Raw genomic sequence first — 19,042 nt, 5'->3', positions numbered from 1 at the left:
AACCCCAACTTCCCATTTTATGCTTCTAATTAACTGAACAACATTTGGGGGAATAAAAGCAACTTCATAGGGTCAAGGTTTTGCCATACACAACCTATGGCTGGAGCAAGAACTCGGGGTTTCTGTCAGTTGTGCTGACATTGTTTCCCTTAATCCATTTGGAAGGAAACAACAGAAACACTGGACGTTCCTGAAAAGTTCTGGGTCAGAGTTACACTACTCAAGCTCTAGCAGAGATGGGTGGTCATTTAAAAATATTCCAATATATTAAAGTGTTTAATAACATATATTCAAAAATAGCCATAAATAATGTGCTTGTTAGAGTGCCTTTTTTAAAAAAAAAAGAAGTAAAACAACGTTGATGCCTGCCAAAACATTCCTTCATCTGGGAAAAACACTGGGCCAACGTAGAACAAGCCAATGCATCTTACATCTAAAATAACCTCCCAGGATGCAGTTATTCAGATGAATTTGAAGTCTAAATAACAGCCTCTAACACACAGCTTTTCAGAGTGGAAAAAACTAAAGTCTGGATTCTTCTTCCACACAAGATTTCAGCAGAGAGAACCACTGTAATGCTGGAGAGCTTTGTGCAGATTGCTGAGAGAACACAAAAGGTGAAGCAGTGAGAGTGCAGAGGTCTCACAGAGTGTTTTCCTCCCTCCCGTGTTTCTTTCTGTGTCACCTCTTTGCTGACAGACCCACTCCTAAAGAGGAACAAACCCCCCAAGCCTTCCCTGGAGAGTGAAGGGGCCAGTGCTGTCCCAGCCATGGTGGGGCCACTCCAGACCACTGGGAAAATGGGAACCAGAGGTTCTCCTCTGTCAAGAGACAGTTGGCACCACTGGCTCTACGTGAGCCATACAGAGCCAGTGGCACGGGCACGATGTGCAGCCAAGCCACGAGTCCTGTGCTGTCACACTGAGCCATCGCAGTGACACTGATGGGCAGGGGGCTCCTGCACCACCCCAGTTGTGCTGAGATGTGAACTAATTCAATAAGAGGCAGAAATAACAAGACAAAACAACTAAAATTGTTTTGGGTGTCTTTCCATCAAAGCTAGGGCCTTACATTCTGGGTCTCCTTAGCTGGCTCCTCAGAGTCACAGCCAGCAGACCTCGCTGCTGGCCTTGTTTTAATTACTGCTCGGGTTTTTTTCTGTTTACAGAACCACTCTAAAAATATTTCCATTCCCAGATGCTTTGCTGAGCTTAACGTTTCTGTGACTATGCTGCCAAATCCAGTGTCATCTTGTACATCGCACACATTTTTGTAATTACAGCTCAGACAGATTTTCCACAGATGATATTTCAGCGTCTGCGAGAGGGACACTCCTTCCATCTCCTCTGTCTGAGGGGAGTGGAGTGCTGCTGAAAGATGCTGCTCTGGGATTCTGACCCTCTCAGGGCTGGGAAATGGATAAAGAGGGATGAAAAAGACGTTGTTACTACTGACTGCATGTGGGGAAGTGGGTCTGTGCAGTAGCCACCTAACACAGGAGTTGATTTAATACCTGATCTCTGCACCCTCCAGCTGCCCTTCTGACTTCTTCTCTCTCCCATCTGTATCCCCTTTCCTTCAGACCCAAGTGATTTGCCACCAGAAGCAGTGAGTTGATACCCCAAGAATAACTGCAGGCAGCTGTAACTAGAACTGAGCAGGATGTTCCCTTTTGCAGCATCACACAAACCCATCACTTCCAAGAAATGGCTGAAAAATGTGTGACTGGGCAAAGAATAGGTCAAATTCTCTAAAATGTGGAAGTTGTCTGCAAAATGAAAAGCCCCAGCAAGCACACATGGACACTGACCCTCTGCACACACGGTTCAAGCCCACACAAACCCCCTGGCACAGTCCTTCTGTTCGTTGCATCGCTGCCGTATTTGAGATTTCTTCATTTGAAGTTCTCCTAATATAAATAGGGATCCATCATGTAATCCCAAACTGATTTATCCTAACCTCAGACAACTTCCAGAAACATGTTGTGTGTTAATACAGACCATCTCTCCACTCCACAGGCCAACAAAAGCAATTGGCTCCCACTGAATCCCTTGCCTTGGCCTGGCCTGCATCCCTGCACTGAAACGCTGGAGGAGGACCCGAGATGTGCTCCCTGCCTCCTGCCCATGTGGTTCTGATAAACACAGAGGTAATTCCAGGACGTGCAAGGCCCCTTTTTGTTCTGTTTCACTTTCAATAGAAGTGGCTGCTCCTCTCCTCCCTCCCTCAGCAGTGACTTGCTGTATCCGAACCACAAAGACGCAACAAAGGAATCCTGCCCAGCGGAGCACCCGGAGCACCAGCAGTGATGGAGAGATGGTGTGAGAACTGAACCAGACACAGGTTCTGAGGTGGTTTTAAGCTGGTTTTGTGCTCTCCTGAGTCACAAGCCCAGGTACCAGCTAGCCCTGGAAAGCTGCCTTGTCCACGCCAGCACATTTTGGGGGAATTCTGGAGCATCCCACTCCAGGCAGTGCCGCCGATTCATCATCGGAGCCTGTGTGGGCTTTGTGGGGATCAGAAAACATTAAAAAAATTAGATCCATGCTTTGATGGACCTTAACTAGAAAAAATCACTGCAAAAGGCTCTTTCTCTCTCTAAAACTTCTTGCTGGGGCTGCCAGCAGCTTCCTACAGCCCAGCTCCATGCTTGTCCCAGCACAGAGCCGGGAGCCTCCTGCAGCCTCTGAGGGCAGGGAGCTCCAGAGAAAAGGGGGATGGATGGATGGATGGATAGATGGATGGATGGATGGATGGATGGATGGATGGATGGATGGATGGAAAAGGCTTGCTGTCTCCAGTTCCCTTCATTCCTGGCCTATTCCTTGTATTTAGTGGCAATATTTTATATTTTAGCAGCATCCCTCCAGAAAATGAGAGAATATCATCCCAAACTGCAGAGAAACACTGCTTGGATCAGTTATCCCTAATCCCTCCCAACAGACCATGTCACAAGGCAACCTGACAACTGTGGGTAGAATAGGGCAACCACAAACACCAACAGAGGAGTCACTTCTGAGCCTCTGCTCTGTTCTGAGCTTTCATCATTCTGCACAACTGGCTTAATGGATCAATACAGAGCTGTAGGAAGGTCTGATTTATATACACATGTACAGACACAAATGTGTAAAGAACAAAAGCCACCAGTCCTGAAAGGAGAGAGACAGAGTTTTGGTCCTGCTCTGTTGTTATTTCAGAAACACTACTGGACAACCATGCAGTGAGAGGCTTTTACTTGCCCTGTCTGGTCTGCATCTACTTTCCCACATTTTCTTGATCACAGGGGCACCATCAAACTCGACACAGATCCTGCCAGTTCTGCTCCCCAGAGCTTCAGGAACTGCCCCACGTCCTCCTGTGGATCAGGTTTCATGAACAGAGACCCCCACTTTTGGCAGATGAATTCCAACACTGCACATTATGGCAAACAGTTGCTCAGGAGTTTAATGCAAAGCAGGTTTGCAGTGCTGGGTGCAGGCAGCAGGAGCAGGGCAGCCCTGCCTGCCTGGATCCCACGGGAACGCTCTGCCTGGTACAGCCACCCCAGCAGGTAAACCTGGAAAAGGCTGGAAATTCCTTTTAAAGAAGAGATTCCTCCCTATGGTGATCCATTTTATCCTTTCCTCAAAAACTGCTGCACCTTCTGGGGCTGGTGCTGCCGAGAACTCCTGATTTCAGTTTGTCCCATGTTTTATTCCACGGGGCGGAGGCGGCAGAATCTCTGCACACCACAAGAAAGGGAGCTGCATATTCCAGAGACAATTAGGAGATGACAGACCACAGCACACTTACATGTGAACGGCAGCAGCCCGTCACCACCGACACGAGAGCTCGAGTTCAGGGCTGGAGCAGAGGGCTGGGATGGTTGGCACTGTCCTTTACTTGTGATCCTTCTGCTTCTGGATTTCTCCAGCAAAACATGGGGTACTTGGGGAACCAGCACCTTCAGTCTCACTGTGCTTGTTTGGGTATCATCATGTAGTGGAGGCAGCTGTGGCCAGATGTGCAGCTGTGGCCAGATGTGCAGCTGTGCAGTGCTGGGCACAGTGGGTTCAGCTTCCCTGGATGGTTTTTTCCTGCTCACATCACCCTTCCCAACTGGAACACTCAGGTTTGCACAGAAAACCCTGGAGCGTGACCGTGCTCTGAGAAAACCCAGCAAACGGCCCCTGCAATGCCACTGCCCGGGAATTCTTTCCACTTGTATGAAAATATCCCTCAAATCACGGAAAAATGTGTCAAATAAAGTTGTGAGGGAGAAGTGGTTTAATTAAAGCAGCAGCAGATGCTGGAGGCAGGCTCTGAGTTCCAGTCAGTTCCACTCTGAGCCTCCAGTTTGGGGCAGGCAAACAAAAATATTTCAAGAAATTGGCCCAAACCTGGTGCCTGGATGGGAATGTTTGGACATGCACTATCCAGGCAGATGCATGACCAACATCCCAGGGAAGAGGTTTTGGGATTATTATGGCCACAGTTCCACACACAGCCACACTTACTGTCACTTGTCTGTCACACCCAGTGCCCACAGCGTGGGCTGGGGAAATAGCTGAGGTCAAAATGAAGCCTGACTCGAACCTCCTCATAATCTAGTTTATGTATCTGCTCTGAAAATGCCATATCTGATAAATCCAGAACCAAAAGCAGAAGCACCAAAGCACCAAAGCACCAATTGCCATATCTGATAAATCCAGAACCAAAAGCAGAAGCACCAAAGCACTGGAAGTCACTTCTCCTGAACCAGAACAAACTGGGGAACTGCAGAGCAGCCACAGCTGTACGTGACCACCCAGAAGAACAGCAAATGCTCTGAACCCAGCAACAGAAACATGTTGGGGAAGACAACCAGGACACAAAGGAACATCCACCAGCATCATGCCATGGTCCCTGCACAGAGGGCAGGGAGGAGTGAGGAAGCCAAGGCAGGTGTTTTCTGTACACTGCCATGGATTTAGCAGCAGAAAAAGGGCTCCAAGGGTCAGAGGTGCCCAGGCAGTGCCCAGGCAGTGCCCAGGCAGTGCCCAGGCAGGGCCTTACCGATGCAGGTCCTGCCGTCCGTGTGCAGGCGGGAGCCCGGCCGGCACTCGCAGTAGTAGGAGCCCAGGGTGTTCACACACCTGTGCTGGCAGCCCCCGTTGTGGACCTGGCACTCGTCCACATCTGCAAAAAAGAGAGGGGGACAAACTCAGAGGGGTGGGCATGGGGGGGTCTGGAGTCAGCATTATTAGTCCTCTGCTGCCTGACTCTAGACCTGGGGAACAAATGCAGAGATTGGCCATTTCCTTATGTTCCATCAGCCAAGCCGTTCATGGAATTTCAGGGACAAGCCCCCAACTGGTGAACAGCAACCAAAAAAAAAGCATCTTATTTGTCAGTCAGCATAAACCTTCCCCGTCTGGTCACCTCACAATGGTCCCCTTTCCCATTCGCTCCAAGATGATGGATTAACTCATATTTTACATTTTTTTGCTCTGGGTCTATTCGTGTTTCTCTGCTCTTTCTGCACCTTCAGCCCCCCCAGCCAGCGAGGGGGCCACACCAGCCGAGCTGAGCGATCCTGCCATCCCAGCCACACTGTTACTGATGAGATAAAGAAACATTTCCTGAGTGAATCACGGCAGGGCGTGGACCCAGCCCTGTCCTTGCATGCCAGAGGTGCAGGAACCTGCCCAGCACCGCAGCCCCCAGCAGCACCCAGAGCCCAGACTGCTCCAGGAGCGAGCTCTGGCTCACCTACAGCTCCCCCCAGGGAGCCAAAGGGCACCAACAACCACGGGGAAAGGAGGAACTCAGCCTCGACTGAGCCCAGGGCTGTAATTTTACATAAATCAGATTAATTGCCACAAAAATCAGCGAGCAGCAAGGAAAGGTCTGGTCAGGGCCAGGACGGGAAGCGAAGTGCGAGAGGTGACACATGTGTGACTTGGTGTTCCTGAGCTGCACAGTAACAACACAAAATTACTGTTTTCTCAGAACACTTCTCATTGCAAGGTTTCTCACTGCTTAAAACTTTAAAACCTAAGGCTCAGAGCTCATGCAAACCCTCTGCCCTCCCTGTCCCAGTGACTCCCAGCGAAGTCACAATGCCCTCTGCCCCGGCCATGCCAGGCTCCTCCTGGGAGCTCCCACTGCAGCTGTGGTCTCCATTAACCCAGAAAAAAAGGCTGATTTCTGTAATGCCAGCCCTTTGCTCAATTCAGTGGACTGAGCCTTTTAGAAGGTTTTGGTATTTTCTTCCTGTTTTTTTCCAAGGCACTTGACTTTGAAAGAAAGGAAAATGAATAGATTTTTGAGGTGAAACATAAGCATTGAGTGATGCTCTCTGAAGAGTGAGCCAAAGCCAGAGTGGTTTTTTAGGGGGAAAAATGCTGTGGTGTGAGGCTGAGATGTCGGGCAAAGCAACCTAATCCTGATTAAACAATTTTCCTCTGCGAAGGCTTTAAACACTTGGGATGCTGCAGAGCCCTAGAGCCCCTGAGGCACTCACTGCTCATCTCTATGGGCAGGATTAGCTATTAATACACAGAACTGGCTCTGTTTGGCTCAAGAACAGGAAAACTGGGGTTTGGGAAGATTTTATATAGCGTAGTAAAGTTTTCTGTCTGAATTTAAATGACTATTCCACTGCTTCCCTACAACTCTAATCTGAAACCGTAGAGAATTTACTGTCCAAGAAAGTTAGTGATGTGTTGAATAAACTTCTTACTTTCACCCCATTACTCACACTCAGTAATTTTACATCTCCTCTCTCAATGTCTCCTCTTCCCCCTTTGTACTTTTCACCCTCTAAATCTCTGTGATTCCAAAGGCTGTCCCCACCCCAACCCCCTCTGCCTCATCCCCTCTTGGCCTGGGAGAGTGGCCAGTCCTTCCTCACACTGTGGCTGTAGAACCACCCATCACCTTCACTGCCACGTGCTCCCACATAACCCACCACATCCTGTTGGCCCTCCTGGAGCCTCACTTATCTCCTCTGCAGTGCCAGAGACATTTTGAGACATACCCTGCATGATGGTGTGACCAAAATAACACTGTCCCCGGGGACAGGGAGGGGGCAGACCCACCAGCCACCCCCAGCAGTGGCAGCTCCTCCAGCCTGTCCTGGCATGCCCAAGGTTTGCCAGTGAGTGAGTCACCCAGGAACAGGGACGGGAAAGCAGCAGGAGCTGATCCCAGGGCCAGGAGGAGCATGGCTGTGAAGGGTCACGTTGCCCTTGGTGCACATCTTGGCAGCAGCACGACCCGAATCCCTCCGTGACACTCCATGAGCTGCGGTTTGGGGCACAGCGGGGTTATTTTCCTACTGGAGAGCTGACAAAATCTGGTTGAAATTAATATACCAAAGGAAGCAAATGAGAAGCATACAGGCTTCTCTTCAGCTGACTCTGAGCAAGCCAGAGCCGTGCCAGGATGGAGCGTGCCAAGCCCATGGCCTGCCTGCTCTGCCTGGACACGGTCGTGGGGACTGGTCAGAGCCCACGGGGGCAGGAACCCCACGCAGCAAGAGCTGGGGAGTGGGGCTTGGATCACATCCCTGCTGTGTAAGGAAACTGGAGTTCATGTCCTCATCTGCAAGGACACGGGGATCAGCAAAGAACCAGCCAATGCTCTCGTCAGCCTCTTCCCTGAGCAGGAACAATCCATCAGGCCCCAGACACCGGCTACGTGGGCTAACACGGGTCCTGCTGCCATCAAACACAGGGGAGAGGGACACAAGAGCGAAAGAAAGGAGACAGTGCAAGGAGATGGCTTTGGCTGAGTGCACTCTCTGACCACGCTCGGGTCCCTCCAGCAGGAACACTGATCTGTCTCCAACCAGAGCTCCCTGTCAGGGGAAAGAAAGTGGCAGCAGCAGGTCTGCAAAGTATTAAATATCTGGTATGGAGGCAGTTTATCTCCTCTGCAAGGCTGAGGAGGAGGCGATGGATCCCAGCTGGAAGCACAGGCAGCAGACCCGCTGCCGAGGTTCGCTCTGTCTGGCCGAGCAGCAGTGCCAGGCTCTGATCCCTGTGCAATTAGCCCAGATTACAGAGCAGGGCTGCGGGGAAAAGGTTAATTAAAATCCATCGAGGTGAGCATGTGTGGGATCCGGTGACTTTATCTTTCCAGTACCGGTTTGTTGAAGCTAACTCAGCAATTTTAAGAAGTAGAGACTGGAAGGAGAGGACCCAACAGCAGCACACTGGCTGCCAGCTCCTGTACAGTGGGGCACAGCATCACTGCTGTCATCCTGCAGCATGGACATGATTAGGAACCCAGGGCATTAGAAAGAAAACCCCCTCTGCACTATTTTGGCACTTGCACATATTGCACAGCCCCTACCATGAATAACCTGGAGATTTTGTGTGCCCTCTTATTGCACACTCCCTGTGTGCAGACAGGACTTGGCAATGGCGAACACCAACAATGCAAGGATGTCACAGGAGAGGACGATGCCTCAGGTCCCCTCAGCTACCCTGAAAGCCTTTCCCTCCTCTAGGTTGAGGAAGGAGGGTACCAGCCTCAGGCTGGTCTCAGCTGGGCATGTGAGTGACTCAGGGAGGGCAGAAGGAAGGCCATTTGGGCGGTCAGAACACCTCCACACCCTCAGCTTTCATCTTGTCCTAAACTAGGAATTTGGAAAAGCCTGAAGGCTCTTAAAGAGCTCCACGGAATTACTGGAACTGGCATTCCTCCTGCTGCAGCCTCTCCTAGAGAGGTGGGAGGTGCCCACAGCTTCCCCAGGCTACCTGTGCCATCCACAGGAGCAGATTCCAAAGGCACTTCAGGAACGGAAGCATTGGCTTTGCAATAATCCAGTGAAGCAAAAATGCATCAGGGAGCTGGTTTGCCTCAGTCCTTGGCATTGTCCTCAGCTCACCTTTCCCTACCCCGAGCACCATGGCTGGGAGAGTCACTCAGCTCCCCCTCGTGCTCCCACCTCTGTCTCTGGGTGGGTTTTAATTAGGGCATTACTCAGCACAGAGCAGAGGTGCACGTAACAACAAGCAGGCAGCCTGCTCTGGACTTGCTGCTGCTCTCACCCACTCCAGCCTTCTCTCAGCACTCTGTTTTACCCTGTTCCCTGTGCAAGCTGCCTCTCTGCCTGGAAGATGCCCCTGTGCAGAGGCACAGTGGCTTGGTCCCTGTGCTGCACTGTGGGAGCCAACGGCACAGAGTGAACACCAACACATGCCTGGGAATGGTACCCACGGGTGGAAATGCAGGTCACTATTGAAGGAGCTAATGGAAACTATGATCAAACACCAGCCACCAGCTCTGCTGTTTCCTGGCTGGTTTAGAGGCTCAGAGAGGCAATATCACTGCACCAGGTCTACATCACTGGGATGATTGATTGCAAGTCCCATCGGAGCACAAAGCTCCTCCTGTAAGGGCAGCTGTGTAAGGACACAACACCCAGCGCTGCCATCAGCCATTGCACCAACACCAGGACCCAACAGAGCCCTGTTTGTACACACAAGGCATATTAAGGCACTCGAGACCTCAATGAAACCTCCACTGTTACTACACAAACCCCCTCTTCACTCTCCCGTCACACAACAAAGCCGCCGGTGACGCGCACACAGCAGAGCCTTGTGCCCTGGCAGCTGCTTCGTGAGGGGACACGGCTGTGGGGACGTCTGTGCTGTCTGGGTGGGCAGACAGGAACACTCTGCAAGGAGACCAGCACACAGACCCTAAAAATCACACCAAGAAAACATCTGGGACCCTAAAAATCACACCAAGACAATGTCTCCTCCTACCTGTCAAAGAAAAGTTCAAGCAGCAAAGAAAAAATTAACCAAACCCACAGTGATACCAGTTTAGGATGAGCCACGAGATGAATGAACACAAGGAAATTCCCTCAGCCATGCAGCCTCAGAGGCACCTCACAACAAGGCAGGATAAAACCATGACCATGCACAGAGATACCTGTCCGCAGAGATAAGCAGAATCAGGATCCGGTGAATTCTGCATTAGAGAAAGGAAGGCTGGAGGTTTATATTCCAGCCACAAAGCTGGATCTCAGGAGTTTATCTTGGAGAATTACAATGAGCCAATACAGTTGGATGGAGACAGCAAACACAATCTGTGTTTGAGACAAACATCTGATCTATAAATAACAAAGCAGCAACTCGCCCTGTTTCCGAAGGTCTGGCACATCTCACATCTATCCTGATATCACTCTATAACCGACCGCTTGGGGCATTTATTTATTAGCATTATCTCACAATGAGATAATGCATTCCTTGATGTCTACATTACGCCCAAGCATCCCAAGTCTTTAGTGACCTCCACAGATCCTCCAGTATTTCCTAAATCCTCACAAACCTTTCCTGCCATGAAAGCAGCCAAGAGCACACAGGGGAGGAAACAGGGTGTGTGCACTCACCGAACTCACCCCGTGCTCCGTGTCCCCATTTACCATCTCATGGAAGCCAGTGCACCCACACGTGCAACAGGAGCACCCAGGGCTCCATCCCCTCCACCTGCTCTGTGGGAGGCTCTGCCTGGCCAAGTGCTTCCCACGCTGCAGCAGGCTGGGAATTGCTTCCCACAGACACTGCTGAGTCTGCAGAGAAGCGATCCCTAAGACATGGCTGCATCCCCAGCTGTGCCCAGCTCCTGGTTCTGGTCAGTGCTGCCCAAGGATTCCCCCTGCACAAGGGCCAACAGCGAGGAACAGTGAGTCTGTCCTATGTGAGACTCCGCTGTGCAACACTCACACAGCCTCACAGAGAGAGAAAGGCAGAATTTTTTCATGATAAAACAGTATCAAATTTCACTTTTTGCCCCGGACCGGGGTAAGATCTTTTGGAACCGGGGAAAAAGCTATTCTACACACCCTAGAAAAAAGGAATTAATTTGTTTTTTTTAAGGAATGTGGCACAGGAGCTATCTTTAACCCAACTGCACAGTAACTGACAAGAAGAAACTCCTGTTTTTCTCCCCCTCTGCCAGAAGCGACTTTTCAGGGTAAGAAATGCCCTGAATAATAATAATAATAAATAATAATAATAATAATAATAATAATAATAATAATAATAATATAATAATAGCACAAAGTAACAGTACAAGCCACAGGCAGATGCACAGTCAGGTCACCAGTCTGTCAACTTGGGTGGCCACCGCTGGGATCCCCACTCACCAGCTGGGGGTGTGGGGACAAACCCTCGGGGAAGAGGCCCTGGCCGGACACCAGAAATCCCAGGAAGAGTTTCGGGTCTGAAGGGACCTCTCCCAGGCCAACCTTGGTCCCGCACGTTACCTGGCCGCAGGCTCGGTGGTACCCCGCTCGCCCCAGGTAGCAGGGGTAGCAGCTCCTCCACAGGTAGCGGTAGTGCTCGCCGGCAGAGCCCGGGATGCCGCCCAGGCAGCCCAGGCACCAGAGCAGCGCCCAGGGCCGGCCCATGACCGCGGCACGGAGCGGGGATGGAGCGGGGATGGAGCCACGGGGAGAGGGGAAGGAACGGGGATGGAGCGGGGACAGGGAGAGAGGGAGACGGGAAGGAAGGGGGATGCAGCTAGGGACAGGACAGAGCGAGGACGAGCTGGTTCGAAGAGGGGACGCCAGACGGGACGGAGCCGGGCCCGCAGCGGGCGATGCGGCGCGGGGATGCGCGGGGCGGTTGCGGGCGGCTCAGCCGGGGGAGCTTCAGCCGGGGGGGCGGTTCCCGCTCCGCCCCCGCAAGGTACCGCCGGGCCCGGGAGCGGCCGCGATCCCCCTGCCTCGCGGGGGGAGCGCTCGGGACGGGCCGGGGGGTTTCTCCCCAGCCCGCCTCGGGCGGCTGCCGGGCACTCGCGGCGCAAAGCCCCGGGATGCCGTGGGCACGGACGGGACTGGACAGAACAGATCAGACGGCTAGCACGGCTTTCGGTGCCCGACGCGTGGAGGCAACGTGACCCGGTCCGAGTCGAAGGACCCACCGCCGGCACCCCCCGGCCCCGGGGCCAGAGCTCGGCGGATGCTCCGCCGTTGAAAGGGAAACCCGCGGATTTGCCCGAAAACGGGGCTGAGGAGGGATGGAACACGGGCACGGCTGTCCAGGCTCTCCCAAGAGCCCCAGCGAGCCCACTTCCACCCGGGGCAGCGTGGGGGGCTCCAGGGTTACCCCAAACCGGGAGGTTTTCTCTAGGGATGTGCCCCGTTACCATCACACCTCCCTGAAACCCGCAGATAATGAAACAGCCCCAAACAGCAAATCTTCGCTGCGCTGTTCTTAAAATAAACCTTTGTCACCAAATTTAAACTGAAATGAGGAACAGCCACTGTGAGCGCTCCAAAGAAAACCATAATGCTCATAATATTCCTGTTTCCTGCAAGACGGAGCCTAGAATTTTATTTTACCTTTTTCATTAAACAAGAAGTAGGAATAGCTTATTGGATTTTCCAGAGGCAAGCTCAAAAGCCTCATTTAACATTCTGGAATGTTTTGAAACAATGTGCTCGCAGGGCTGAGCTGGGGGGAGCAGGCCCTGCTACTTTGGGACATGTTCACAGTATTACTTGGCCATAGTAAAATTCCAAATTAAAACTTGTGGTTTAGGCTGCAATGAATAGCATTCCACGAAAAATTTTGAAACAAGCTGAATCCAGGAAGAAAATAAGGATTTCATGCTATTGCTGCAGCAGTTTCCAAAGGAAGGTGGACTCCAGTCACGAGTCTCCTTTGCTGATCATTCCAAGCAAGAGCAGCTTCCTTGTTTCAGGGACCACTGCTGCTCATCTTAATATTCGCACAAGGCAACAGCCCACATGCTTCTCATTAATATTTTGACTTTAACAAAAATATCTGACCCAAAAATTTGTCAGTTAAACGTGTGGAAATGGTCTGGAGGAGTAAAGTCTGATGTGCCCCATCCCACGAGCTGCTCAACACAGGGCTGCACAGTGGGGCTGCCTGAGTGCCCAGGGAGATGCTCAGTGCTGGGGGAGCAAGGACACAGAGCACAGGAGGGGAAATGCCAGAGGGGTATCACTGGGAGGCACCAGAGGTTCTGCCTGTGCTCCCCATGTGCACAGACGTGCTGCTGTCCTGCGAGAGGCCACTGCCAGATCCACCAAACACTTCACCCATTTCAAAATACCCCACGGCCAGACACCATGAATTGTCCCTGCTGGCCCAGAGCAGGTCCTGGGAACGCTGCCCCTGAGCCCTGACACTGCCACCACTGCCACGTCTCCTGTGAACGTCTCCCATGGTGCTGACAGGCAGAAATCAATGTTGCCACGAAAAATGGGTCAGACCGACTTCATCAGTTCAGAAATGTTATTAAGACATCATCTATATTAAATTAGCCTTGCCTGGAATGCAGATGGATCACAGTGACCCGCTCTCCAAGTGACTCCCCGACTCCTCAAGCACCCAGCAAAGGGACCTTTCCCCTGGCTCCACAACCTGGGAATTCCTTCTGCCCAGGCACAGCCATTTCCCAAAAAAGGGCATTCCTCCTCACCCTGCACAAGTGAATGCAACCTCTGTGACAAACTTGTTTAATGCCCTGCTTTCTTAGACTGCAAAAAAAAAGACAACGGTGAGAGGCTCAGACTTTCCCACACAGCTAGAGGTGCAACACATGCATCCAAAGCACATCAGGCTTGAACAGAAACTGAGTCCTGCTTATGTCATAAGTTATGTTTGGCCAGGTCAGAGCCAGCTCGAGCTTCCTTGTCACCTAATTTACTTCAGCTGATTAAGTACTAAGAGTTGGTTTGAGTATGGCAACACATTCCAATCAGCTGCAGGTCCTTCCTTCTTCCTGGGGACTGAGCCAGGACAGCACCAACATGCAGAGGGCTCCTTGAACAGGGACCGAGCTGGGCCACACCTCTGCCTCTCATGGAATTTCATTCAGACTCAGTTTCAGTGTTAATAAATTCTTCTAAGAACCCAAACAAACCAGAGCTGACAATGTGGTCCTTCACACCTGGAGACCGAGTTAAGTCCTGGAGTTAATTCATCCCTGCACAGACACAGGTCAACAGAAGTGCTGGAATCTTCACCCAAAAACAACCCAAACCCTGAACCACACTTCTTCTGACATTTGAAGAAGTCTACAGCTAAAAGGAAATGGCCAAAAGGACACTAGGAAAGCAGTCCAGAAACACACAGGAGGTGGAACATGGAAGGGGAATGGAGAGGAACAGGCTGAGGGACAGGGTTTGTGACTGGGGGCAGAGCACACACCATCACCTCATGTGTGTGCACAGAGCACATGGCACCAGGCTGACAGGGGTATGGGCAGCTCAGAGCTTTTAGTCTTTCCAGCTGAAGAGTTTAGACTCCCTCTTCCTCCCAGACAGGAGTTTTCTTGAGCCATCAAGGCCTTCTTGACCCATTTCAAAGAGGATTTAAAGAGGGGAACACTCCCCTAGCAGGGTGTTTTCTATGATGGCCCTGGCAGGGGTATGTACCACTTCCCTGAACTCCTCACCAACTGAAGGAATAAATGACTGGAGACCCTACATGTTAAATTGGGTTAGCACAATCCAGCTAAAATGGGAATTTTCATTTACTTTCAGAGCTAATGCCCTTGTCCTGCAAAGGCCACAAGAAGCACAAATATGCTTGTCTATGTCAAGTGGTGCTTAGAGGGATAAAACAAACAACAGCTTGTGAGAATTGTGGTTTAGGGGCTGGTTTATGACACTTTCTAAGAGCTCTGTCCACTGCATCGCTCCATCACACCTGTCACTGGAGCAGAGCCCTGGGCACAATGACACCTACAGATCTGAACTCCCCCAGGACCCCTGATGGGCACAGTGCTGACTGGCTCCTGCCCACTTAGCAGGTTCAGGAGTCCTCATGTGGCTGAGATGAAGACTTTTTTCCTTCAAAAACTCTCCTACCTTAGAAGCAAACTCTGTCTCCTGGTACTTTCCTGCCTCTCCACACAAAGCTGTTGCTACTGCAGAGTGATTTGTTTAGCAAATACTTCAGAGAGGACTCTGAAAGGCTTAGCTTGGTGTCACTCCAAGGCAGGAATCAAACCTCTGAACCCACAGCTCCTCTTCCCGGGCCACCCTCGGGAGAGGTGCGAGGTCCAAACCCTCCCGGCCAGCTCAGGGCTCCAAATATCTGACCCCATGGTTTGCAGCCCAGCCAGCTTTATTCAGACTCCATCAGGACTCTGACCAAGAAAAGCTGAATATTTTGCAAACTGTAAACATTAGTCAGTGCCTTTTGTCTTCCCAAACTCCACTGTCTGCACAAACACGGATCCGATCCCGTCCCCTCCTGAAAACACGTGTTAGTGTGTGGGGTGTTTGGGAAGAGCTTCTTACCTGATGTTTAAATAAACATTAATGTAAAACTGCTCAGTACAGCAGGGTCCACCCACTGTCTCAGTAGTAGGGCTGAGGGAGAGCCATGGGGAGATAAAAACACCCTCTTCCCTGGGGTGGAGAGATTTACACTCAAGCAAAGAGGGGAGCACAGGAGTGAGGCAGCCCAGGGCAAACTCTATCCTCAGTTAATTTAGGATTTAATCTTCCCTGTGTTCTTTTTTTGGTATGGTGAAACCTGCAGACAGGACAAAGCCATGTAGGATAACTGAGGGGCTCCAGAAGGACAGTGACACTCAGTGTCCCCACAGATCCCCGACACCGAGTCACAGGCGACACGGGAGAGACAGGGAGCAAACAGCTACAAATAATTCTAAGGATATATGCAAAGGGATTCACATTGTTTTCCCTAAAAATATATATATAAAAAAAAAAAGATTGTTTTTTTCCACCAAAATCCTGAACCTCTTAATCATCAGAGAAGCTAATCCGCATCAGGGGAATTCTGGGGAAACTGGAAATATTTTCGCTTGGCTAAGATAAGGGCAGAGCTGTTTATTTCGCACATCTCTACAGTGGTACAGAGCCAGGAAATACTTTTCAGTTATTTTCAACAAAACAAGACAAATGTACCAAATTGGCAAGAAAGTGACATTTTTCTGAGGAATTCTTTAATGTCCGAACCGATATCCACAGAAACGACTCTTTCCCCATTCGTCAGCAATCTGTGTTAATTATCTGAATACTTTTGGCCTTCTGCTAAGCAAACCAGGGCTGAAAATATGCAAGAACTCCACCACAAAGCCATGACCATCCAAAGCAACCCCCAGCATGCCCTGAGCTGGCACTTTAATGTCACACCAGAGGATACGTGGGTTTGGGGTTCTGGCCTGCAGGAGCCTGGTCAAGGTGCTTTCTCCAATCTGCCAGTGAATCCTGGAACTCTGATATGCTCAAAAAAAAATATATCTGGTTCTTGGCTCTGACAAGCAAAGAGATTTTTGCATCTTTCTGACTCTGGGCTGCCCCGAACCAGCAGCACTCCCAGAGATGGAAACATGGGGGGGGACGGGCTGGGGAACCCCCCGGCACAGGGACCAGCTGTGGGAGCCAAGGAGGCACAGAGGGCAGAGCTGGCACTGGGCACTGCTCACACAGCCCCACCCAGCAGCTCCAGTTACAAACAAACACTGTGGCTCCTCTTCCCCTTGGGTTTGGAAGCAGGAGGTTTAAAGCAGAACAGGGAATGAGGGCACCACAGACTCCGAGGGGAAATCTCACCTCTTCTGCACCAGCAACACACACCATGGCCACAGGTCCTGCTCTGATCCCGCTCTGGTCCCTCACCAGGGCCACCAGCCCTGCCTGTGTCTGAGCTGCTGCACAGGACCAAACCCAGCTGCTTTTGCTGCAGTTTATTTTCCCATTCTAAACTTTCAGTGCCAATAAGAAGAAACAACTTTAACAGGTACAAAACGATCCCCCTCCTTCCTTGCCCAAACACTCAAGGTACCACTACCCAAGAGGAGGAACTCACACAGATAAGAACACACCATTATCCCAACTCACTGCCTCACTCTGTAATGACCATCCTGTTCATGGAAATGAGAAGACAAAATGTTTTTAACATTATAAATCCGTAGGTTTAGAAGTTTTACTTTCTTGTCTCAGAATTATTATCCCTTTCCACTAAAATTCCTTCAAATAAACACACACAAGTAACTTGAATAGCATAAATCCAGAGAAAACTAAATTAAAAGGTTGAAAAAATTAAAATAGTCACTTCATACACATTTTGTACTAATTACCGTAACTCTAATGGAGAATAAAACACGTTCCCCTAAGGAACCCAGAGATCTCCCTTCCCCTCAGCAGGGTGTGGACCAGACCTTGAAGGCACAGGAGCACTTTTCTCAAATTACCTTTTATTAGAGTGAATGACTAATCACTAGGTGAGAAGGGAGGAATCACCACCCTGTTACCAGATCACAGGCTCCCTCCTTCCCCTCCTCAGCAACTCCCATGGATTTAACAACTCAGGAGCCAAAGGAGCCAAAACCTGTGCTTCTGCCCCACCCCTGAAGCATCCTCCGTCCTCCCCAAAATCTCCCTGGGAGCCATTAACCAGCACTGAAGATGCTCCCCACCACTACACCACCATTAGGCCACTCCCTTATCTTCAGTTACAGATCAAAAATCACCCCCAGATTAGGAAATGCCAAGTTGCAGTTGGACGTGTGGAATAGATGGGGCGGTTTCAAGAAGATTTATCACTTGTTGGCAAATTTTTGACATTTGGCACCGAGCAAGGCACTCAAAAAATGTATCTGCGCTTAAGAAGTTACTTTTTTTGCTCTGTAAAGCAGCATTTCCTTCTTAAATGGGAGTAGAAAAATGGAGACAAATAGGGTTTGAAGGCATTTGGGCTGGATGGAAGAAGAATGAGCTGTAGCTGTGCCAGGACCGCGTGTTTCAGCCATACAGTGCTCTGTGTTTCCTTCTGCTACTGCAGATAAATCTTGGGTTTCCCTTGCTCACCCGGAGCTGCCGGGAGCCAATCCCATTCCCATCACTCCCAGGCTCCAGCTCTGCTGCAGACAGAACCCTCTGACAATCTGTTGGGATGGGACCAGTGACAGGGACAGGGATGGTGACAGGGATGGGGATGTGCAGAGTCACTGCCACCCACGGAAAGGCTCTTGCAGAGCAATCCCTCACAGGGATGTTTTTATTCAGGCCCCAGATCACTCCTGTGATAACAGGAATAAAAGGTGTCTGTGGGCAGCACACAAACCTGTCAAGTCATGAAGAATTAAATGCATTTCCAGCCAAGAGCAGAGCTGGAGAAGGACAGCGATCAAAACAAGGTTGATGTGATCAAAGAGCCCCACGTTTAATTCCCTCACCCTCCTCTAATTTGCTCCTGTCTGGGCTCGGAGCGCCCTGACTGCTCACAAACACCAGACCGTGCAAGTTTTGGTTTACTTTGCAGAAACCCTGAGACCTGCTGGAGCTTAACAAAATCCCCAAGGGTTTATATTTGCTTAATCCTCCCACTGCAGCAACCTGACAGCGTTTGGGGATGGTGGCTCATTCCGAGGGCTCCGGGCAGGACAGGGTCCAGCAGTGAGCCCAAGCAGGGCTGCCTGGCCCTCCCTCACCTGCTCTCCAGCAACAGCTTTGCACACCACAGGTCTTAAAAGTATGGATGCCATAAATCCATAAATTCTAATTAGATTTTCACATACTGTAAGTGCTAAATGCAGTATCTGTTTGAGGAGCAGTGTGTGGAGACAGCTGAAGCCTAGCATATTTGAAGGTTACTATTATTACTATTATTATCACAATTATCATTATTATGTTTAACTTCTGCTTTTGTGTAAAAATCCCTTTAATCTTTTAAACAGACCCAATCTCGGGAGGTTCCCCCTAAGCCCTGAGTTTCCTCAGCAGATACAGCGAGAGCGGGAGTTATTGTTGCCTCCACATTTTGTCAAAATAAGCTTTGTGGTTGGGATCTGCAAACACTCCTGCAGCTTCCTAGAGCTTGTATTTATCAAAGTGTTTTGAAACTTCCTTCCTCCATGACCAAAACTTACAATCCATAAATAAAAGGAGGAGAGTTCCTCATCCCCCAACTCACCACAGGCTCCACATTCCTGCTGGTTGAGGGTGAGGTTTTACTGTGGTCAGTTTAGACCACCCTGAGTTGTGAGAGCTTTGGACAAGCTCTGTAATTCAAATCCAGCCTGAGAGCCTCCGACACCAGGTCTACCCACT

The 19,042-nt window shown here is 50.4% G+C and overlaps 1 protein-coding gene across 1 annotated transcript in view; it reads right to left on the bottom strand.

The window, feature by feature from the left end:
* MEGF6 (multiple EGF like domains 6) overlaps nt 1-19,042 on the bottom strand; it is a 70,538-nt gene that overhangs the window by 23,906 nt on the left and 27,590 nt on the right. The window contains exon 5 of the mRNA XM_029962373.1: nt 5,035-5,157. Coding sequence (XP_029818233.1) covers nt 5,035-5,157 — 123 coding nt within the window. The remainder of the gene's footprint in view (nt 1-5,034; nt 5,158-19,042) is intronic.

The sequence above is a fragment of the Manacus vitellinus genome, unplaced genomic scaffold (genome assembly GCF_001715985.3).
Source record: "Manacus vitellinus isolate BGI_N305 unplaced genomic scaffold, ASM171598v3 scaffold_46_pilon, whole genome shotgun sequence".
Classification (NCBI taxonomy): Eukaryota; Metazoa; Chordata; class Aves; order Passeriformes; family Pipridae; genus Manacus; species Manacus vitellinus.
Note: the sequence above shows the minus strand (reverse complement) of the source record. Positions and strands in the feature narration are given on the sequence as shown.